This window comes from Staurois parvus, unplaced genomic scaffold, assembly GCF_062004578.1.
Source record: "Staurois parvus isolate SC_StPar_1 unplaced genomic scaffold, SC_StPar_1.0 ptg000860l, whole genome shotgun sequence".
NCBI classification, from domain to species: domain Eukaryota; kingdom Metazoa; phylum Chordata; class Amphibia; order Anura; family Ranidae; genus Staurois; species Staurois parvus.
The window spans coordinates 949,757-974,354 of NW_028318656.1; the positions used below are offsets into that span (position 1 = coordinate 949,757).

Genomic DNA, 24,598 nt, shown 5'->3' on the forward strand with positions numbered 1-24,598 from the left:
CAACTGGTGGGGCTTATAACACAATAATTTAAAATGGTATATCTGTATGAATCGTATTGAAATGCATTGTTATGACAAAATCTTTTCAATAAAAATATTGAACAATAAATTGGTTTATGGATTAACTGTTTTAGGGTTCTGAGAACAAAAGAAGGTTTTATTTTTATTTTTTTTGAACCATGCACCTGTCTTTCATCATAAGTATACAACGTTACGAGAGCTTCTTGGACCTGAAATTTAGAATTACGAGGTTACTATAATTTGACATCCTTTTATATGTTGTCCAAACATATTCCTTTTACCTGAAAAGGCTGCCAATTTAGCTTTCTAGTCTCAATGACCTCTTCCTTATCAGAAAAATATGTCTTATGTAGGGCATATGCCAGTGCATGAACTGCAGAGTACACGCTGAAAGTGTAGCAAAACGTTTCAACATCATAATAGGACGGATCCACGGAATGGAAACTGTAAGACTCTCTACATGCTGGATAAATTGAGCTATTCACCAAAGATTCAGGCACACAAGAGAACTGTTGTTCCCAAGCATTGAGTAACATGGGGTTATCAGGATATTTCTCAGGGTTGATATCAAGCAGATACTCCTTTAGTCCCTGAATATTCCCTCTGTGCAAATGGACCAGCAGAGAACCGTTTAGAGCAATGATAGGTTTGTAGTTGTTAAGTATCTGAAAATCCCCAAACAATATAAAGGTTTTCCTTAAAGCTGAAAAAGCTCTGATTGTATCGGTTAGGCCAAAAGTATTTACATTATTATACATTATTACAACGCTGCTGGTTGATCTTGAGAGGCTGTTAGCTATTTTAATAAATTTATTATCAAAATCATTAGCTAGAGTGACAGCAAACTCAACACATATATTGTTCTGTATCAGAAAAGTTTTCAGATCTGTATTGACCTTCTGACTGTCCTCATCATCTGAAGACAAAATGCCAACCCAATTCCAGCCAAAATGCTTCAGTAAGAAGAAGATTGCTGTAAACTGATCCCTGACATCAGGAACGGTGCGATACAATGAGGGAAACTGGAACATATTACTGAAGCTTGGGTTCATTGCACCGTAGCTGATCTGTAATTAAAAAAAACACCATATAAGGGTCAAACCCATCAAACCTTGGGCGTATTCACTCTTTATGCACAGTCACGGCCAAAAATATTAACATCTCAGCATTTCTGTCATATAATGCACCACTTCACCCTAAAATTGTTGCAATCACAAATGTTTAGGCATTCTCGTGTTTATTTCTTTTGTTTGTATTGGTATGACACAAAAAAGTAGAGATGACAAAAAGTCAAATCTGACACATTCCAAGCAAAACCCCAAAAATGGACTAGACAAAATTGGCACCCTCAATTTAATATTTGGACGCTCACCCTTTGGAAAAAAATAACTTAAATGAATCAATTCTTGTAACCATTAATGAGTTTCTTACACCTCTACTGAAATTTCGGACCAGTCTTCTTTCACCAACTGCTCCAGTTGTCATGTACCTGATGGGAGACTGAATTGATGAGGTCGGCCTCACTTGTGTCACTAGTCCTGACCCCGCTGATGTTGGAACAGAGGGAGTCTAGGGACCAGGGGGACAAGAGTGCCAGTGGTTGTTGCTTGCGACTCTTGCAGATGATGACCTTGGTAGGCAGAGTATCCTCTGATTTGGGCACCATAGAAATAGACAAGGCAGGTTCTGTGGATTGCCAGATGTGCAGCAGAACAAGGTAGGTAGTAAGGACACAAGACTGGAGCAGAGTCATAGAATAGCCGGGGTCATCAACAGTCAGGCAGCGCGGTACAGAATCAGAAGGAAAAGCCAAAGTCAGGAGCAGAGCCGAAGTCAGGAACTGGGAGCAGGAGAGTAATCGGAGTCAGGTCAGGAACAAGCCGGGTTGGTAACGAAGGAATCGTACGGGAACAAGCAGGACACGGGGGAGCTGAAGATCAGTCAGCACTGAACCTGAGCAGAGGCACCCCTTAAATGGCCCTTCTGGTGCCAATCTTCGGCGTGCGGGTGCACATGCATGTGCGCGATCGTGCATTCCTGTGCGCCTGCGCACAACCGGAAATTCTTCTGCAGGATCTCCTTTGCGCATGCTCATTCCCGATCGCGATTCTTCTTGCCAGAAATCCTTTACACCAGTTCTCTCTTGGAAGGGTTGCTTTTCCCAAATGCTATTTTGAGATCTCTCCACAGGTGCTCTATAGGATTGAGTTCAGTCCTCTCCAGTGCTTTTTCTGAAACCATTTCTGGGTGCTTTTTGACATGCGCTTTGGGTCATTGTCCTACTGTAAGACCCATGACCTCTGATGGAGACTCAACTTTCTAACACTGGGCCTTACCTTGCATCCCAGGATTCTTTGGTAGTCTTCACATCTCATAATACCACGCACACAGCCAAGACATCCAGTTCCTGAAACAGCAAAGCAACCCCAAAACATCAGTGAACCTCAGTCGTGTTTGGCTGTAGGGACTGTATTCTTTTCTTTAAAGGTCTCATCTCTTTTTTTGGAAAAAGTAAAATGATGGGCTTTACCAAAAAGCTGTAATTGTGTTTCATCTGTCCACATCACATTCTCCCAAAAGGATTTTGGCTTCCTCAGGTAAGTTTTGGCAAACTCCAAACTGTCATGTTTCTGTGTCAGCAGTGGATTCCTCCTGGATCACCTACCATAGCATCCCTTTTCATTCAGATAGCAACATATAGTGTGAGCTGACACAGTTGTACCCTGTGCCTGGATGTCAGCTTGAAATTGTCTCAAAGTTGATTGAGGTTCTTTATCCACCAATGAACCATCCTTCTCTGTAATCTTTGATCAATTTTTCTCCAAGGAGATTGTCTACAGTGCCATGGGCTGTAAACTTATTGACAATGTTGTGCACAGTGGGCACAGAAACATTAAGATCTGTTAATTGATACAGGTGAGTTTAATTACAAATTACAGGATCATAACAAACTTGCAATGCAATTATTTCTTACAATAATTTTGTCCAGTCCATTTTTGGGGTTTTGCGAGGAACGTGTCAGATTTGGCTTTTTGTTTCTTCACTTTTTTGTGTCATAGTGATACAAACACAAAAAAATAAACAGGAGAATGCTTAAACATTTGTAATTGCATCAATGTCCTGCGTGAAGTGGTGCATTATCTGCCAGAAATGCAGGGGTGCCAATATTTTTGGCCATTATTGTATGTGAAGATAGGGTTGGGGACAATCAAAATGAACCCGTTGCTTTGCCCTATACTTAGAAGTACATGATTGTTTTACTGTCTAGTATAAATTAGAAATTACTGTGCAAGCTTTTCGATAATGTCCTATTTTCTAGACCTATTTTCTTTTTTTTACATAAAAATAAAATGGGTGTTATTCACATTACTTGAGGGTATTGATAGACACTGGTCAGTGCTGCTGATGCCAAAGATGAAGAAATGCTCTTGTGACCTATGAATCCAATCACTTTACTCTTTTTATGACAATCATAGTTTGGAAATGGATTCTCAGACCCAGATAATATGACCAGAACACTCTGTACAGCTTCAAATTCCCTGTTACATGTATCATAAATCTGGAATCCCAGTGTGGTGTTCGGCAACAGGTCTGTTCTGTTGTTAATTTCCTCTATGGCAAACATGAAGGCCAGAAGATGTCTCAAATACCTGTGAGGATATCTGAAGAGAGAAAATTAATGTTTTTTATATTCAACAAAAATGTCTATAATAATCTGTACCATAGGAAATTTGCAAACAATATTAACCACTTGTCGACCATCTCATTTAGGAGTAAGTTGGTAGAGCGGCCCTCCTGCAATGGATCACATATCTAATGCGTGATCCCGTTTTCACAGGTAGGGGGCACGCTGATCAGTGGGTCCCAGCCAATGACTGATGGCTGGGACCTGTCGGTTGGTGAAGCAGATGACAGGACTAAGGTCGGTGAATTTAAAAATCACAGAGTTCTGTCCTATCAGTGGGGATGTGTTGGTTTTTGTTTCATTGCAAAACAGGGAAAAAAAAACAGGTACATCCCCTAGTAAAATCAGCACACAGTAAACACACGAAACACTGTTGATCCTTTGATTGCCCCCTAATGTTAACCTCTTCCCAGCCAGTGTCAGCGTATATTATTAGCACTAATCACTGTGTAAGCATCACTGGAGATGTCAGTGACAGCCAATTCCCACAAAGTGTCAGTTAGTGTCATATTTCCCGCTGTAGTATCACAGTCCCGCTATAAGTCGCTGATCACCACCATTATTAGTATTAAAAACATTTAAAATAATTAAAATTCCAGTAAATATCCCATAGATGCTATAACTTTCTCATAAATCAACCAATATACACTTGTGATTTTTTTTTTTTACCAAAAATATGTAGCAGAATACATTTTGGCCTAAATTTTAAGAAGAAACTTGAGTTTTAAATTGTTTTTTATTGGATATGTTTTTTTCAAAATTTTCAGTCTTTTTTACTTTATATAATAAAAAATACAAAACCCTGTGGTGATAAAATACCAACAAAAGGGGGCGCATGCATGGCCGGCTCCCAAGATGGCCGTGATCTAGTGACTCTCCATAGTCACTGAAAACGGCAGAGTGGCTACAAACCGACACAGGGGGACCGGACCATCAAATCTCAGGGGACTAGTTCCCTACACCCTCCAGTACAATGCCAAGGCTGCAGAAAACCCCAACACAGCCGCCAAGGCTGACGAACGTATATGCAGCCCGGGACCTGAGATCCCAAGATCGCGGCCGCAACTCACAGCATGGACATGCCAGCCCTGCAGAGGGAGAAACAGTCTACACACCCAATCCCAGACTACTTGTACCTCTATACGAAGGAGACCCGGGTGAGTCAGCTTCCCTTCTCTCCCCTACAACACGGAGCCCTGCAAAATCTAGGCCCAGAATGGAAGGCCCTGCTTATACTGACACACAGCCCTCTACCTATACACATACTCCTACCCTACAACTACAGTCAGCCATTGAGGAATTTCCAGCATCAGACCAACCTGTGTCTGAAGTAACTATGAAAAATATGCTTCTCTCCCTAAGAAGGTCATTACACCAAGATATTACCAATGTAATAACTCCTATTTCTAACGCCATTTCTGACCATTAAAGACATATTCAGCATATTGAAAACAAAATGTCTGACGTGTAAGGCCCATAACACTGTAGTGGATGCACATGCGGATCAGGATTCTGAGATCCATCAACTATGGAATAAAATAGTGGACCTAGAAGACCGCTCTAGGAGAAACAACATCAAAATACGAGGCATTCCAGAAACAAGCACATGAGAAGCACTCCACCCCTACCTACTACAACTAATGCAACACTTAATCCAGTCCATCAATACAATAGAAGCTGCAATAGACAGAGCTCATCGAATTCCAAAACCAGCATTCCTACCTACCTCAGTCCCAAGAGATGTCCTAGTAAGGATACATTTTTACCATGTCAAGGAAAAACTAATGGTGGCAGCAAGAAATACCTCAGCATCCCCGAACTCCCACACAGGCCTCAAATTATCCCTATCAAAAAGAAGAAATTGATTTTAGTCACAAAGGCACTTAGAAATTATAATATAGGGTACCAATGGGGCTTCCCGATCAAACTCCTTATAAAGCTCCAAAATAAAACTTACACCATAAGAAGCCTAGATGAAGGAATTAATCTGCTCAAGGAATGGAACATAATACCAGAAGATGTCCACTGCCGTAACCACCAGCAACCCCACCAAATGGAGGGTGACTAGTCATAACCTGCAATCCATCAAACATTGGTTCCCTGAGCTCACCTACTTTAAAAGAAACTGAACCTACCTAAATTCTTTAAATGCTAACTGCAAATTACAAGACTCTACTGGGAATTACCCGGAGTATGCACGTTCCTTTCTTATATAAGTTTCCGGTGTATTACCCCTTGATCCACCCAGTCCTCCTTACTCCACTACCAAACACCACATTTTTGGAATCCACATATATTCCTCCTATCCACAGGAAACCCCAATCACGATCTCATTTTCTATCAGCACTACAGAAATCAACCTGCCGCAAACCATCAACAAAAGTTTGATACATATCATATCCACCACAAAACTGCTGATCACGTGGTAAAAGGCCGTTGTGATTGGCCATTTACCTTATCACATGGTCAGCTGTGTTCATAGGACACAGTGATCACAGAGATCGCTGGATGCATGCTGCTGGAGGCTCGTTCTCCCAGAACTGGACAACCATGTTGTAGCCATCTTTCATCTATAGCGTGGTTGGTGAGCGGTTAAAAAAGAAATTAAACATTTGTGTATGGTAATTAAAAAAATTATAAACAGATTTTCTCTTTTTTTTATAAGGGATCCTATAACCTCTGTTCTCAGCTGAATAAGAGCTAAAGGAGGAGAAACAGCAGAACACTGGTCTTCCCAGTGAATGGCTGTGCAGGGGGGGTGTCAAGAAAAGTCTGGTCCTTGGAGGGGAGAAGACTGAGTACTCCAGTACAAAACTGACCACACTGTGCTCTTGTGTACTCAGTGTGGTCAGTTTTTAATAGGAAAGCAGAGGGACTGGCAGAAACACCAGGGCTTTCACACAAAGGCAATAAAGCAATGCACAGCAATACACAGGATAACTTTTCATTCAAGCTCATGGTACTGTAGAAACATATCAGGAATATGAAATGTAAAGCATTTAAGTCAAGTTAAGCATTTTTTTAAAGGGTGTGTTGTAGGGCCAGTTCTCACTGATGCGGTGTGATGTCCATCTGTATTTAACTGCGAGCTTGGTGCAAATTCACAGTACGATTTTTGTGTATCAGGTGCGATTCTGATACGAACTGTCCAACAGTTCAGGTGTAATTCAGATGAGATTCTGATAAGTCTCCCATTTACTTCAATGCAAAATCACCTCCCATTGTCTTCAATGCAAAATCGCCTTCCGTTGACTTCAATGCAAAAGCGCCTCCCATTGACTTCAATGCAAAATTGTTTCGACTTGACTTCAATTCAAAATCGCCTCCCATTGACTTCAATGCAAAATCGCCTCAGATTAACTTCAATGCAAAATCACTTCCCTTAGACTTTAATGCAAAATCGCCTCCCATTGACTTCAATGTAAGATCGCCTCCCATTGACCTCAATGTAAATCACCTTCCATTGACTTCAAGCTGCTGGATTTGCATTGTTGGGAACAAAGGATTGATATTTCAATCTGCTCCCCATTTTTGTTGCTATGAATATTTGGTGGCTTCTATAGCTTAGGTATTTGTTATATTGTTAGATTTTTTTTTGTTTACAAACGTTTTTATTGGGAGGCAGACTACAAAAACCGCACAACGGGAGGCAGACTACAAAAACCGCACAACATCGTGAGGTAGAATACACAGTAAAAAAAGGCACATAAGTAATGGACAGTAATATGAAAAGAATCATAAAAAAATAAAGATCAAGTACATGAAAGAGGTTGGCAGCAAGATAGGCAGATCAACTGCATAACTAACAAAGAACCAACACAAATCAGCATATGATAGACAATCAATCGAACATTAAATGTCTATGTGTTTTCCAACCATCCCATTTTCTGTTGAATAAATGCATCCTATCCAACAATGTATATTGAATACGTTGAGCATGACCTTATCGACCCTCTGCAGAGCCGAGGCCAAAGGGACTACCGGTGACTTCCAATGAAGGGCAATTGTCCATAGGGTGGAAACACAAATAGTGTGAATTAGCCTCATTAGGTTGGCTGGAACTCCCAGGATGGATGCACCAGATAAGCAAATTTGCATTGACAAATCCACAGGAGAACCTGTCAAGGCAGAGGCCACCTCCAAAATCCTACGCCAGATCAAGGAAAGACCAGGACTAGCCCAAAATATATGCACAAGGGTACCAGCAAGGCCACAACCCTTAAAACGGAGGTGCGACATTCCTGGAAACATGACATGTAGTCTAGAGGGGGTATAGTACCAACGGGTTAAAACGTTAAGGGCTGTCTCATGGACCGAGAGAGAGTTAGAGCCCCTACATATATTATCCACCATGGAGTCCCAGTCCTCATCTGAAAATGTAATACCACAATCAACCTCCCATTTCAGTCTATACAAGGGAGGTGAGGGATAAATGGCATTTGAAAAAGAGCAATATAAATCTGAGATAAGACCCCTGCCCCTAGGCGAATCACGGCTGATACGTTCAAAATAAGTAATCAGGGACAAGGGTGTCAATCCAAAGTGAGAGCTAAAAAAATGTTGTATTTGTCAATATCGATAATGTTCACGATATCAAAAAGCGTACGTAACATATTAAGGGGTATAAAAGACCCACTTCTCTGAAAATCCGTCTGACAAGAGCACGATCATGCCATCAGCAAAAAGCCTGTGGACATCAAAACCCCATGGCAAAATTCGGGTCACCGAAAAATGTTGAACCCAGCGGGACTGAAGAATAAGACCCAATTTTCGATTTGTAATGGGACCAAAGTGTCAAAGAGTGAAACACAATCGAATTGTAATTCAACAACAAGCGAGGGGGAATATTTGTCCATAATAAACCCAGTAAATAAAAAGAGCGTATGGCTTGGGATTCAAATCTGACCCAAGGAGTAGAGGAGTTAATAGTCGCCCATTGTGCAAGTTGAGAAAAACGGGCAGATAGATAGTAAAGCCAAAAATTAGGAAGGCCTAAGCCCCCTATTCATTGCAATTTATATAGAACAAGCGAGGTAAAGCAGGGGCATCTATTTTGCCAGTTGAAGTTATTAATCACTCATTGAAAATGATCAAGGAATGTTTTAGAGACCAATATTGGGAGTTCTCGAAATAAATATAGGAGTTTAGGTAAAATGTTCATTTTTAGCGCCGTGACTCTACCCAAAAACGAAATAGGGTACCCATGCCAAATCGTAAGCAAAGTATGAAGACGGGACACACATGGTGGGTAATTGACTGCAAATAGCCCAGAGTCCTTGGGCGTAAGATAAACACCCAAGTATAGAATCCAGTCCGTGGCCCAACGAAATGGGAAAGAACCACGGGGGGACTCCCCCAGAGGCTCAGCAACATTGATAGGCATAGCTACAGATTTAGAAAAGTTTACGGAGAGACCTGATATGGATGCAAAATCATTCAACAGCGAGTGTCAGGAATGGACTCGCCAATGGTGGTTGGACTCACCTGCCTTGTGCGCTGCAGTACCAAGGCTGGCCAGCGGGTGCTCTCAGCAGCCAGAATCTCACTCCTGCAATCAGGCCATCACCTGAGGCTGATTGCAGGAGGTGTATTTAAGCTGGACCAGGCCTGTGATCAGTGCCTTGGTGTATTGTTTCCCATGAGCCCCTGTATATTGTTACCTGTCCCTGATCCTCTGTTCTGTGAAGTACCCTTTGTTGCCGACCCTGCTTTGATCCTGCTGACTGTCTCCTGCACTGACCCCTGGCTCTTTACCTGACTACTCTCTGCCTGCTCCTCCTGTACCTACCTGCCTGTTAGTTGCTGAACCTGGCTCATGACCTGACTAATCCCTGCCTGCTCCTCCTGTACCTACCTGCCCGATAGTTACCGACCCGGCCTGCCTGACTACTCTTGTGTACCCGCACATATTGAGACTAGCTTAAGGTTTGGGTTGGTTTTGCACTGTGTGTTCTGTGTATTGTGTAACCTTAAATAAATGATATTACTTTTACATCATACTTGAAGCCTGCTTTCCCTGTGTCAGTCCACACATCTCTGGTCATACCCAGATCCCTGACAGCGAGCATAAATTAGGTAAGGATACAAATGGGTTAGTAGAAAGAGCATGACATCATCAGCATACATATATAACTTAAATTGAGAGATCAAGAGCGGGTACCCCAAGATATCAGGGTGTGAACTTATAGCAATGGCCAAGGGTTCCAAAACAAGCGCAAACAGTAGGGGTGAGAGCAGACAACCCTGTGGGGTGCCTCTGCCCAAGGTAAAAAAGTCAGAATTACAACTGGGAAGTCTAATCCTTGTTTGGGGGGAGTTATATAAAGCCCTACACCAGAGAGAAATTCATCACTAAAGCCCAATCGCTGCAATAGCGAAAACAAAATAGGGCCAGAGGACACTATCAAAGGCCTTATTAATGTCTAGGCTCAACAACATCACCTGCTTAGAGTGCAAGTTAGCATCTTAGATAACATTCAAAGTGAGACATATATTATCTTTAATAAGCCTGTCAGGAATAAATCCCGATTGGTCAGGTGAAACTAAAGAGGATATAATAGGGGCCAATCTATCTGCTAAGATACGGCTAAATATCTTTAAATCATTATTCATAACCGAAATGGGCCTATAGTTTTGTGGTAAAAGGTGATCCTTTAAAGGTTTAGGCAACAATGACATGTTGGCCAAAAGCATCTCATCAGGAAACCTGTAAAACCTTGTTGAACATAGAGACCAAAGATGGGGCTAAAAGAAGGGCAAAATGTTTGTAATAACTGGCCGAGAACCCATTGGGGTCCGGGGCCGTGGAACTTTTCAATGTGCTAATTACTCGTGTAATTTTCTCCAGAGTACACGGGGCATTAAGAGATGAAATCTGAGAGGGCATAAGAGCAGGAAGAGGTAATGAATCCAGCCAAGAGACAGCAGGGGGAGAGGGATCCGCATGTGGAGGAGCTAATAGGGAAGAGTAAAACGCTTTAAAAATTTCCAAAACTTCGTGGGGCAGAGAGGAAATATTACCGTGCTTGTTACGTAATTTATATATATATGTGGGAGATGAATTGAATGGTTAAGTGTCCGGGCGAACATGGTCAACGCTGAATTGCTGTGTAATAAAAAAGATGCCCAAGACCAACAAAAAAGCTTTTTCAGTTTTTTTGAGAAAGTAGGGTATTCAGTTCTAAGCGCTTTTGCGATATCATGCCCCTATTTAAAAGAGTCGGGTTACCTATTTGAGTTCTATAATACATTTCCAGTTCCCTGGTGAGAGTCTGAATTTGTTTCCAATGATCCCTATTTCTGGCTGCCGCCATAGAAATAAGGCGGCCAGTGAGAACCACCTCGTGAGCCTCCCACAGCATAGCCGGGGAGGTATCAGGGGTATTGTTCAGTTGAAAATACTCTTGGATTGAAGTAGCTACTTCTTGACGGGAGATGGTATCTGTAAGCATAGAGTCATTCAAACAGAGTAGGGAGTAGACACTAGGCCTATAAAGGTGACAGACAACACCTCAATATTATGATCCGACTAAGAACACAAGTGTATCCCAACATTCGTGGAGTTGGCCAGAAGGATTGGAGAGCAATATACAGTATGTAATCCAACCTAGCATAGGAGTCATGCGGATGGGAATAAAATGTATAATTCCTAGCTCCCACATTGTGAGCCCTCCAAGAGTCAACCAGCTGGAACGACTCTAAACATTTTGTAAGAGATTTAGGGAAGGCTAGGGAAGAGGGTGAAGGAACTTATCAAGAACATCAAAAAAATTTGAAAACAAGGTTGCCTGAGCTGAATTTGTTGCATAAACATTGGCTATTGTAAGTTCGCGAGCTGAAAGGGTACCCTTGATAATAATAAACCTGCTCTCTGGGTCACGATAGACCTGTTGCACCTCCAAGAGAAATGAGTTATAAAGAAAGATCGCCACCCCCCTGCTTTTGGTGGAATGTAAAGTATAAATATGCTTGCTTATATGATTTGTGGAAAAATGTAGGATGTTTATCTGCTGCAAAATGGGTCTCTTGTAACAAAAGGATCTTCGCCCCTAGCTGCCTATACTAGAGAAAGGCTGTTTTGCGCTTATTTGGAGAATTAAAGCCTTGCACATTATGTGAAAGGCAATGAATCACCATTTGTAAACACAAAGCAAAGAGCACATTATAACATTATCGTACCAAAAAATTCTGTATCAAGAGAGGTTGGTCTAAGTGGGTGAATACCCAGCTCTACAACCAGAAGGGTGTAGTTTGACCTTATCATTTTATTCAATATCCAAGCCACATATATGGAGCAAGGAGATCCATAAAATTGTGTATGACAACAATCATGTACCAAAAGAAAAAAAAACAAGAACATAAAACGATAGAAGCAGGGCCAGAGCAACCCCTATAACTATAGATATCAAAACAAACCATGGATCAGGTAGGCAAACTTCCTCACCTGAAGAGACAGAAAACCATAATTTTAAAAGGCCAACAGGGCCCAAACCCTGTCACCACAAAACACGGAAAGTAGAGCAACCACTCCACAACAGGGCAGCGGTGCCTCTGACCATGCCTGGCAACAAGGTGGGGTAGCACATCAACAGCACCCACAGACTCAACCTTCAAGCCAAAAATAAGGGCCTAAAATCCCATATAAAACAAGTTGTACATCAAGGTATATTGGGACATAACCAGAGGCAGACTGACAACTCATGGGGCCTCCGGGCAATAGGGGATCATGGGGCCCCTGTGTCCTCTCCCACACTCAAACCACACCCAAAAAAGCCTATGAAAGGTACCAGGGACATCTCATGGGGCCCCTACTGACCCCGGGCAGTGCCCAAGTTCTCCAATGGTCAATCTGCCCCTGGACTTAACCCAAAATTAACAGACACAACTAGTGATAATGCATCAATAGCATGTCCCAATAGGTGATTAAAGATGGTGGAGAATAGACAAAAGCGAGGATTGCCATCATCCCGCCTCCTGTCTAACTCTCCTCCTACCTGGCGATGGAGTGTTCCAAATAGGAGATATTCAGGGAGTTGAGGGTAGATGTTGAGGTGTAGGAGCATCTGCTAGACCCAATTTCACCAGGATTTCTTGACCTTCAAGAGGAGTAGTAGCGGTATATGTGCTTCCATTGTGTGGTATAATCAACTTAAATGGAAAGCCCCATTTGTAGCAAATTTGAGCCGAGGATAAGACAGATTTGATCACCCTCATTTTACGTTGTTTCTCCAACGTGGTCTGAAAGATATCTGGAAAAATTTGCAGGGTCGAACCCTGCAAGGATATCACAGGGGTATTGCGAGCAGCTCTAAGGATGTCCTCTTTAATCAGAAAATCTTTCATGCACAAAATAATGTCCCGAGGAATAATGTCCAGCACAGGAAATGAGATAACAAGGGGAGGGAAAGAGGACTTTTGAACGAGCCATGTGCTGAGACAAAGACAGAGTTGTTTTGGAGAGACAAAAAAGGACACACTTATTCTGAAGACTGAGCTGGAAGCAGCTGGAATTTGGAGGAACCATGAGAAGATCCCCTCACCAGGAGAGCCCATGTTAAGTAGCTGTTTAGTATATTTATTGCACACATATTGTACATGCTTTTTTGCCAGGAAGCTTGTGCATTTTGTAGGCATATTTTATTATACTTTCCATGCGATGATTTGTGTATCCTTACATAGTTAATCTGACTGAAAAAAGACAAAAGTCCATCCAGTTCAACCAAAAAAAAAAAGTTATAATCCTATACCCATGATTGATCCAGAGGAAGGCAAAAAAAACAGCAAAGTGTGATTCAATTTGCTCCTGCAGGGGAAAAAAATTCCTTCCTGATCCCCAGAGAGGCAATCGTATATTCCCTGGATCAATATTACCTACAAATGTTAGTATCCAGTTATATTCTGTGTATCCAAGAAAGAATCCATGCCTTTTTTAAAGCAATCTACGTAGCTGACCAGAACCAACTCTTGAGGGAGTCTACTCCACATTTTCACAGCTCTCAATGTGAAGAAACCTTTCCGTGTTTGGAGTTTAAATGTCTTTTCCTCTAGATGTAAAGAGTGCCCCCTTGTCCTCTGTGATGACCTCAAGGTGAATAACTCTACACTGAGCTCACTATATGAACCACTGATGTATTTATATATTTATACATGTTGATCATATCCCCCCTTATGTATTATACATGGAGATCATATCCCCCCTTATGTATTATACATGTTGATCACATCCTCCCCTTATGTATTATGCATGTTGATCATATCCCCCCTTATGTATTATACATGTTGATCATATCCCCTCTTAATCTCCTCTTCTCAAGAAAGAATAAATTCAGTTCCTCTGATCTTTCCTCATAGCTGAGCTCCTCCATGCCTCTCATCAGTTTGGTTGCCCTTCTCTGTACTTTCTCCAGTTCCCCAATGTTCTATTTGTGAATTGGTGCCCAAAACTGAACTGCATATTCCAGATGAGGTCTTACTAATGATTTGTATCGGGGGAAATGATATCTCTCTCTCTGGAGTCTATACCTCTTTTAATACAGGAGAGGATTTTGCTCACTTTAGAAACCACAGCTTGACATTGCATGCCATTATTAAGCTTGTGATCTACCAAAACTCCCAGATCCTTCACCATTGACCCCTAGATCCTTCTCCACCATTGACCCCCCCAGTTGTACCCCCCTAGTATGTATGATGCATGCATATTCTTAGCCCCCAAGTGCAGAACCTTACATTTATCAACATTAAACCTCATTTGCCACATAGTTGCCCAATTACACAGAGCATTGAGGTCGGCTTGTAAGTTGGAGACATCCTGTAAGGACGTTATTCCACTGCACAGCTTGGTGTCATCTGCAAAGACTGAAATGGGGTTTTTAATCCCAGACCCTATATTGTTTATAAACATATTAAAAAGTAAGGGTCCCAACACTGAATCTTGGGGTACCCAGCTAATAACCCTGAACCTCAGGGTACACCACTGGCAACCCTAGACCATTCAGAGTATGAATCATTAACCACTACTCTCTGAATACCATCTTTCAGCCAGTTTTCTATCCATTTACATACAGATTTTTCCAAGCCTGTAGACTTTACCTTACATATTAGCCGTGTGTGGGGATCTGTGTCAATCAGTTTTGCATAATCCAAGTATACCGTGTCCACCGCCACCCCTCTGTCCAAGTATACTATGTCCATAGCCACCCCTCTGTCCACGTATACCACTTCCACAGTCACCCCTCTGTCCAAGTATACCACTTCCACAGTCACCACTCTGTCCAAGTATACCACGTCCACAGTCACCCCTCTGTCCAAGTATACCACGTCCACAGTCACCCCTCTGTCCAAGTATACCACTTCCACAGTCACCCCTCTGTCCAAGTATACCACTTCCACAGTCACCCCTCTGTCCAAGTATACCACGTCCACAGTCACCCCTCTGTCCAAGTATACCACGTCCACAGTCACCCCTCTGTCCAAGTATACCACGTCCACAGTCACCCCTCTGTCCAAGTATACCACGTCCACAGTCACCCCTCTGTCCAAGTATACCACTTCCACAGTCACCACTCTGTCCAAGTATACCAATTCCACAGCCACCCCTCTGTCCAAGGTTTTGCTCACCTCCTCATAAAAAGAAATCAGATTTGTTTGACAACTTCTGTCTTCATTAATCCATGCTTTCTGTTACTTAAAGTGTTACTAAACCCCAGACCCTGAATTCACTATATCCGGTCTCCCCGGACCCTGCATTCACTATATCCGGTCTCCCCGTACCCTGCATTCACTATATCCGCTCTCCCCAGACCCTGCATTCACTATATCTGGTCTCCCACATTACACAGAACATGGAAATGCAATTATTTTAGTAAATATAAACTGCTAAATACCTTTTCTCATCAGCAGTTAGAGCAGTCTTGTGACTTCAGCTGAGCACTGATTAAAGCTTGTAGGAGGAGTTTTCTTTCAGAAAACTCTCTAGGAGGATTCAAAACCCTTGACCTTTATCTAGACAGTGCTGATTGGCCCTGTGCTGATCACATGCACTCTCCCAAGAATTAAAAAAAAAACCTCTTTAGCAATACACACTAAACTGAGCATGTGCAGAAGGGCTACGGGTTCAGTCTGTCTTATTAGCGTAGACATTTGAACAAGAAGAGGGGCAGAGAAGAAAGGATCAAACAGCCTTTTTACACAATGCAGAGGATTAACCCCTTAGGTTCCACAGTGAGTATAACAAGCATGCTTTACTGCATATAAAGACTGATTTTACTGTTGTGGGTTTAGTAACAGTTTAAAATATTTTTTTTCCAGCAAGAACTCATCCATGTGGTCTTTTATTAACCATTAGCCGCCCGGCCAATGGCCGTTTGGCGGCTTCAAAACAGTCTCTGCATTCCGGGTGCACGCCATTTGGTGTGCTCCCGCACATGCGCCGTTTGCGCTAATGCAGAGCCGCGCAGCGGTGCGATCTGTCACCGGACGTGTACCTCGGACACGGCCGATGACAGATCCGAGTACCGGCTCCCGTTGCTGGTACCATGTGACCTGCTGTGACCAATCACAGCAGGTCACATGACAGTTGTATACAATGGATGGCTTCATTCATGAAGCCATCCATTGTATACTAGTGCCTAGCTGTGAATGGTCACAGCTAATCACATGCACATGTCATGTGATTAGCTGTGACCAAATCACAGCTAAGCACAAAAAAAAAAAAAAAAAAAAAAAAAAAAAAAGCTGAATGAATCTATTTCATTCAGCTAAATGCTTGCTTATAGCAAAGTAATTCTTTGCTATAAGCAAATTGTGTAAAAAAAAAAAAAAATACTGATCACTTCCCCAAAGTAGTACAATGTTACTATGGTAACATTGTACTACTTTGGTCATAGTAAAATATGGAAAAAAATCTTAAAAAAAATAAAAAAAATGTAATAAAAAATTAAATATAATAAAAAAAAAAAGTAAAAAAAAAATATATATATATTTTTTTCATACTCTCACCAGTCAGTGTCCCTGTTCACCGCCATGCCAGTTATATGATGACGCTGTACTGCACTGGTGACAGTATGTAAAAAAAAAAATAGTGAAAATAATTTTTTTAATTTTTTCATTTTCCAAAAAATTATGACAAAAAAATACAACTTCAAAAAACTCGCCATGCCTCTTATGAAGTACGTCGGACTGTCTACTCTGCAAAAAGGGGTCATTTGGGGATATCTGTACTTTTCTGACATTCTTGGACCTCAAGAAATTAGATTGGCTGTCAGTACTTCAGGATTGATCAATATTCAGATCTATACCATAGTTTGTGAACTCTATAGCTTTCCTACAAACTAAAAAATACATCCTAATTTGGGTTATTTTCACCAAAGACATGTAGCAGAATACATCTCGGCCTAAATTTATGAAGAACAATTATTTATTTGTAAACTTTTATAACAGAAACAAAGAAAAACGTGTTTTTTTTCAAATTTTTGGTCTTTTTTTGTTAATTTAGCAAAAAATAAAAACCCCAGCGGTGATTAAATACCACCAAAAGAAAGCTCTAGTTGTGTGAAGAAAATGATAAAATTTTAGTTTGGGTACAGTGTTGCATGACCGCGCAATTGTCATTCAAAGTGTGAGAGCGCTGAAACCTGAAAAATGGCCTGGGCAGGAAGGTGTAAAAGTGCCCGGTATTGAAACGGTTAAACTCTCCAGTATCTTCCCAACTATAGAAGTTAAACTAACAGGTCTATAATTACGTAGTGAAGATTTTGATCCCTTTTTAGATATTGGCACCACATTGACCTTACGCCAATCCAGTAGTACTATGCCAGTCATGAACCACTTGCCTACCGGGCACTTTTAACCCCTTTGTGCCAATGCTAATTTTCAGCTTTCAACACTGTCGCACCTTGCATGACAATTGCGCGGTCATGCAACACTGTACCTATATGAAATTTGTAGAATATTTTCACACAAATAGAGCTTTCTTTTGGTGGTATGTAATCTCCACTGGGTGTTTTATTTTTTGCACTATAAGCAAAAAAAAGAGCAAAAAGTTAAAAAAAAAAGTTTTTCTTTGTTTCCCTTATAACATTTTGCAAACAGGTTATGTTTCTTCTTCACTGATGTTTGTTGATGAGGCTGCACTGATGGGCACAGATAGGCATCACTGATGGGCACTGATAGACTGCACTCATGAGGAGGCACTAATGATGCTGCAGTGATATGCAGCAATGATGGTCACTGATAGGCGACACTGATGGGCACTGATAGGTGACACGAATGGACAGCGCTGACTAATGGCACTGACCGACAGCACTGACTGACGGCACTACTGGGCACTGATGGGTGGAACTGGTGGGCACTGCTTGGTGCAACTGCTGGGTACTGGTGGGTTGCACTTCTGGGCGGGACTGCAGGGCACTGATCATCAGTGTCTTGATTAGTGTCGATCTGCTATGTGACAGCTGCCGGTTTTTGGCAGTACCTTCCTCACGCTGTGACAATGTGAGGAAAGTGCAGCCAATAACCGGTAACTGCATTTACTCCGTGATCTGCTGAGTCATTAGACACTGCTGATCATGTGGTAAAAGGCTGTTGTGATTGGCCTTTTACCTCATCACGTGATCAGCTGTGTCCGTAGGAACTGTGTCTGGGTGCGCGCCACTGGGGGCACACGGGAAGGCGGGTTCTGGGAGGTCATCAATCGACGCCCTCCCAGAACTGGACAACCATGCTGTAGCCGTTATTTGGCTATGGCGCAGTTGGCAAGTGGTTGAAGAGTCCATAAATATTAGAAACAATGAAAAGCCCTGTGGGTGTATGCCATCCGGTCCATGTGCTTTATTCCCCTTTATTCTGTCCAAATATTTCTGGATCATATCAATTGTTAGCCAATGTGGATCATCTGGAGCTGTGTCAATACCACGCCCATTATGGACAAGAGCTCCCCCATGCTCCTTTGTATACACAGAGCTGAAGAAGGTATTTAATAAATTTGCCTTCTCTTTGTCCCCAGTCACCCACTCTAGATAATTCTGTAAAGGGCCTACATGCTCGGACCGGACCTTTTTACTATTAATATATTTGAAGCATTTTTTGGGGTTTATCCTGCTATCTTTTGCAATCTGTCGTTCGTTTTCAGTTTTTGCGGCCTTGATTTCCTTTTTACATATTTTGTTATATTTTATGTAATGTTTAAATGATGATAGCATTCCTTCATTTTTATATTTAATAAAAGCTATTTTCTTATGTATTCTTATATGTTTAATTTTTAGCCTTTTAAACTTGTTGCCCATGAGAATATATTTTGCAATGTGTTCACATACAATCTTTTTGAAGAACTCCCATTTCTGTGTTGTGTTCATTGATGCCAACATTCCCAGTCTAAGTCTTAGACAGCAGCTCTCAGCCTTGGAAAATTAGCTCTCTTAAAGCTGAGCGTTTTAATTTTTCCCATGTGTTCTTGTTGTTTACAGCTAACAATAAGTGAAATCATGTTATGGTTACAGCAACCAAGATGTTCTTTTATATGGACATTCGTAATAAGCTCTGCATGGTTTGAGATTACCAGGTCCAGCAGAGCATCATTCCTAGTTGGGGACTCTATGAACTGTACTATAAAATTGTCCTGTAGTAGGTTTATAAATTTTTGCCCTTTAACTGTTCCTGCAGTACCATTACTCCAGTCAATTTCCGGGTAGTTAAAATCCCCCATTATTATCCCTGTCCCAGCCCTTGCAATCTGTGCAAGGAGCTGAATCTTTACCTCCTCATTAACACTAGGAGGCCTATAACAAACGCCAGTGATTGCCTTTATAGTATGCACCCCATGCGCAGTTCCACCTATAATGCTTCAGCCTCATCACACTCTCCATCAACTAAGTCATCTTTCATACTTGCACTGAGACCACTTCTAACACAGAGCCAGCTACCACTACCTTTCCTTTTTACCCTGTCTCTCCAAAAGAGAACATAGCCAGGAATATTAATGGCCCAGGCATGTGAAGAATGAAGCCAAGATTCAGCAATCCCAATTAAATAATAGTTCTCGTCATGCACCAAAGCTTGCAACTCACCTATTTTGCTTGGCAGACTTCTGGCATTGGTGAACAAACACTTTAATCCAATGACACCTTGTGCACACGTATTTTGCATATTTTTTATTTTCGTACAAATGGTACCAATTCCAATGGTTGTTTGTAACATGGGCACCTTCTTATCACCTGCCATATCTCTCCCCCATCTTTCCCCATTCCACCCCCCAATAAGGACTGACCCATCCGATCTGTCTGCCCCAATATAATCTAATTCTCCCTCCCCCATTGATTCTAGTTTAAATACTCCTCTAACCATCCCTTAAACCTCTCCCCCAGCACAGCAGACCTCCTTCCATTTAGGTGCAAACCATCTCTAGCATATAGGTTGCACCCCAATGAAAAGTCAGCCCAGTGATCTATAAACCCAAATCCTTCCCTCTTACACCAGGTCTTTAGCCATGCATTTAGTTCTCTAATCTCCCCGTCTTTCCTGAGTTGCGCATGGCACAGGTAATATTTCAGAGAATATCACCTTGGAAGTCCTTCCATTCAACTTGCAGCTTAGTTCTTTAAATTGATTCTTAAGGAACCTCCACCTCCCATGTATTCTGTCATTGGTTCCAACATTATTATTATTATACAGTATTTATATAGCGCCAAAAGGTTTGCTCAGCACTGTACATTATAGTGGGGGACAGAACATGAGACAATACAGTAACAAAACAAAACACGAGGGGGTCAAGGGCCCTGCTCTTTTGAGCTTACAATCTAGGAGATTGTCTAGGTCCAACATGGACCAAGACAGCTGGGTCATGCCCAGCCCCTCCCAATAATTTATCCCAGTCCTCCACATCCTGCAGTTGCATGTGCAGCTTTTCTGTTTAGTAAAGGCTTTAATACACCACAGAGGTCTAAGCTTTCTCGGCTTTTATAGTAAGAACCTTTAAATAGACGCAAGCAGAGCACCATTAAAGTCTATAGAGATGAAATTCGCACTGCACCAGATTAAACTCACAGGACCCTTTTTTAAAGAAAAAACATTTAAATTACAACACATAGAAGTGAACGGCCCTAATTGAAAATAATGTTTTTTTTTCAGATGGCATGCAAATTCAGTTATGGGACCTTCAGCGCCCCCCCCAGCACTGAATGTATGTAATGGCAAGGGGTGCTGAAGTGTGCTGCAGGGTATATAGATGCTGGCTGCAGGGGGATCTATTGTTGCTGGAGGGGATCTTTTTCTGCCAGGATGGGTATTGCTGCTGAGGAGGTCTACTGTTGCTCTATTGTTGGGGGCCAATTGATCCTCAGATAGATCTACTGTTGAGGGAGGGGTCCATTGTTGCATGCTGTGGGGAGATTTGTTGCTGCTGTTAAGAGGTCTGTTGTTGCAGGGGGAACGGGTATTTTGTTACTGCAGGGGATCTAATTTACTGCTTTTCTTGTTGTCATTTACAAATTCCATACATTTTACTTAGCACCACAAAATAATACTTTCAAAGGGACAGTACTGGGAGGTGGGTATGGGGTGGAACCAAGGAATGGTACTCAGAGGTGGTTAGAGGCAGAGACAAGGGGTAACTCAAGGGGGAGTTCCTGCACCTATTCTCTGAGAAAAAAGTTCTGATTACTCTTATTTCTCATTCCCCGAAAAGTGAAACTTTGATAAACACACAGACTCCTGTGGTTTAATTAAAAGAAAAAAAGTCAAATGTCCCTTAATAGAAATCCAATATCAATTATGCTGTACAACCAGGGAAATCATTGTCAATCATAATGAGTTTTTTACACCCGCCACTAGCAAGGTATCCTCCTGGTACTTTTTAAATGCCTTTTTTCAACATTAAGTTTAATAATAGACTTAAATGGGTGGAAAAAAAATTTAGTTTTGTGGACCTCAGCTGGTTTTCCTGATCCTCCTGCAAGCCAGGCTTGGGTGTGTTTATTCATCCCTAGGTCTCCAGGCCTAATGAAATTCATAAAGCAATACTTTTCTTGTGAAAGAAAGTTAGAATGTTAGATTTTAATGAAAGTCAACATCCAGTCTATGCCTAGTGAAAGACATGATCCCACCCATATTTTGCATAATTTAGAATCCTATCCATGTCTAGTAAATATCAGAATCTAAGGAAAGTTAGGCTATCATAGTTATGTCTAATAAAATTCAGAATCTTTTCCATGTAATGTAAATGTGAGAAACCTTTTCAATAACTAGTGAAGCCAGGAGTCAATCCTTGTAAAATTTGGCTAGAACTCCTATTTAAAAAAAGCCAGAATATTTTTAGGGAAAGTCAGAATCCAATCCATTGCTATATAAATTCAAAATCAAAACCATGTCCAATGAAAGTCAAAATCAAAACCATGTCTAGTGAAGTCTGGCTAGAACTCGTATCTAGAAAAGTTAGAATCCATTTTGCGCTAGGTAAGTTTGAATATTGTTCATGTCTAGAGAAAGTCAAAATCCAATCCATTGCTATTTAAAATAAAATTCCCAACCATGTCTAGTGAAAGTCTAAATCCAGTCTATGTCTCATGAAACTCTGGCTAGAATTCCTATCTAGAAATGTTAGAATCCATTCCGTGCCCAATAAAAGTCAGAATATCTAGGGAAAGTCAGAAACCAATACATTTTTATTTAAATTTAAATTGAAAATCAAAACCATGTCTAGTAAAAGTCAGAACCCAGTCCATGTCTACTGAAATTTAAAATGTCTAATATCCAATCCAAGGAAGGTCATTCACACTGTAGCTAGAATCCACAGTGGAAACATACGTAAGGTTTCACTCTCCAATCCTTAATTCCAGATACTGAAATTTAATGAAGTGGATTCCCTTAATGGAGTATGATTGCATTACCTCACATCCATGGTGCCATCTCTATTTATAAACCGACATGGGACTGCTGCTTGTGCTTGCCTTTGCACGTGAACGTGGGGATGGGGGTGAATTTTTTTGTATTACTATTTTTTTGCTTTTTTTTACACTGTCTCTTTTAATTTTTTTTATCACTTTCATTGTTATCACAGGGAATGTAAATATCCCCTGTGAGAGCAATAGGCAGTGACAGGTACTCTTTTCTTAGAAATCTGGGGTCTATTAGACTCTAGATCTCTCATTTGCCCTTAAAGCATCTGATCACACCAAGATCAGTGTGATCAGATGGTTTCCCAAAATTCAAAATGGCGATGTTTATGTCCGGCAAAACGGAAATTATGAAATGCACTTAGCTTCCGATCTCTTAGACCGTAGAGATGATTGGAGGCATTCTGGTCTCTGATCAGCTCTATGGTCAGCCAGTGGAACTGCTGACTGAACAGCTAAGAAATATGTGGAAGGGGGAGGAAGGGGGAGACATCCCTTCCCGCTGTTTGTAAAAGCAATCCAGTGGCTAGTTAGCTGCTAGGATTATTTTTACATGAAAGTGGACTGCCAGGCATCTTCCTGGTATAACCACTCAACATCCAGCAATCTACCAGTACGTTGCTGGTCCTTCTTGAGCATATATGTAACAGCAGGAAACATGGGCATATGATGAATCGGGTCTGTGGAGCAATATGACCGCAGTTAATTCTTTTTTGGAATGCCCATTGTCATGGATCCGGGTGTGACCAGAAACGTGTGGACTGACACAAGGAAGTAACAGGCTTCAGGAATGATATAACAACGATATAATTTATTATTAGCCACCCAAATATATAAAACGCACAGCAAACACACCAACCTTCCACTAATATTAGTATGTGCAGGAACACAGGCGTAGTCAGGGCTGGAGAGGTGGAATGGTCAGGCCGGCCATATGGTTAACAACCGTCTGGTGGTACCTCTAGCAGTCCTCAGGACAGGATTCCCCAGGGCGCGGAGTCTAAGTCTCAGTCTGCTTATTCACCAGGGCCCCTGATGGTGGGTATGGACTTGGAGCAGACAAGAACCAGGTCGCGGCCCCTGAGTACATCTGCTCATGGTAGAGGGTACCGCCAGAGGTATATGCAGGTAGAGAGCCTGATGTGAAGAGGCAGAAGGTATGAGCCGGGATGGCTGGATCCATGCAGGATGGATGGATGGCAGAGTAATTAGAGTGGTCAGACGGGCCGGGTCGGTAACAGTGGGTCAGCGTGGTACTAGGCAGCAGGCAGAAGAGTAGTCGGGTCACTCGCCAGGGTCAGTAACAGGAGTTCAGATCAGATTAGGGATGTCAAGGAGAGGTAGTCAAACGAGCCAGGGATCAAGCAGGAGAAGTCAGCAGAGGTCAGGATCAGGCAGGGTCGGCAACAAATCAGATAGGCAGCACAGGAACACAGGATACAAGGTACAGGGGCTCATGGGAAACATACACCAAGGCACTGATCACAGGCCTGGTCCTGCTTAAATACACCTCCTGCAATCAGCCTCAGGTGATGGCCTGATTGCAGGAGTACGATTCTGGCTGCTGAGAGCACCCGCTGGCCAGCCTTGGTACTGCAGCCCCCAAGGCAGGTGAGTCCCACCACCATTGGCAAGTCCATTCCTGACACCCATGTTAAGGGTTAAGCCCTAAAAAGTTTTAAATTCGGAAACCATAATAGGTTTCCATGCGAATTGTCTGGCAAGAGCTGAATTTGAGTGGGCGGCGTTGTATTGTTGTGCATATAAATTGCTTTGACCCACAATCAATTTATACAAATCATCCATGAAAAACAGTGGAGGGGCTAAACACTTGTGCTGTAAGCAAATGGGGCCGATCCTGCTGGGGACACTATACAAAGGAGGCACTAGTAAAGTTCTGTTCATGATTAATATATTGATCCGTACAAAGACTATACTAGTAATGGCGGTGACCTATAGCGTGAGTGTGATAGTATGCGGGCAATCTAATGCTAGCTGGCCCTGGCTG

At 41.9% G+C, this 24,598-nt stretch overlaps 1 protein-coding gene across 1 annotated transcript in view; it reads right to left on the reverse strand.

Moving 5' to 3' along the window:
• LOC149443281 (vomeronasal type-2 receptor 26-like) overlaps positions 1-24,598 on the reverse strand; it is a 93,017-nt gene that overhangs the window by 17,610 nt on the left and 50,809 nt on the right. The window contains exons 3-4 of the mRNA XM_089655681.1: positions 10,955-11,147; positions 3,392-3,683 (exon numbers count right to left, since the gene is read on the reverse strand). Coding sequence (XP_089511807.1) covers positions 3,392-3,683; positions 10,955-11,147 — 485 coding nt within the window. The remainder of the gene's footprint in view (positions 1-3,391; positions 3,684-10,954; positions 11,148-24,598) is intronic.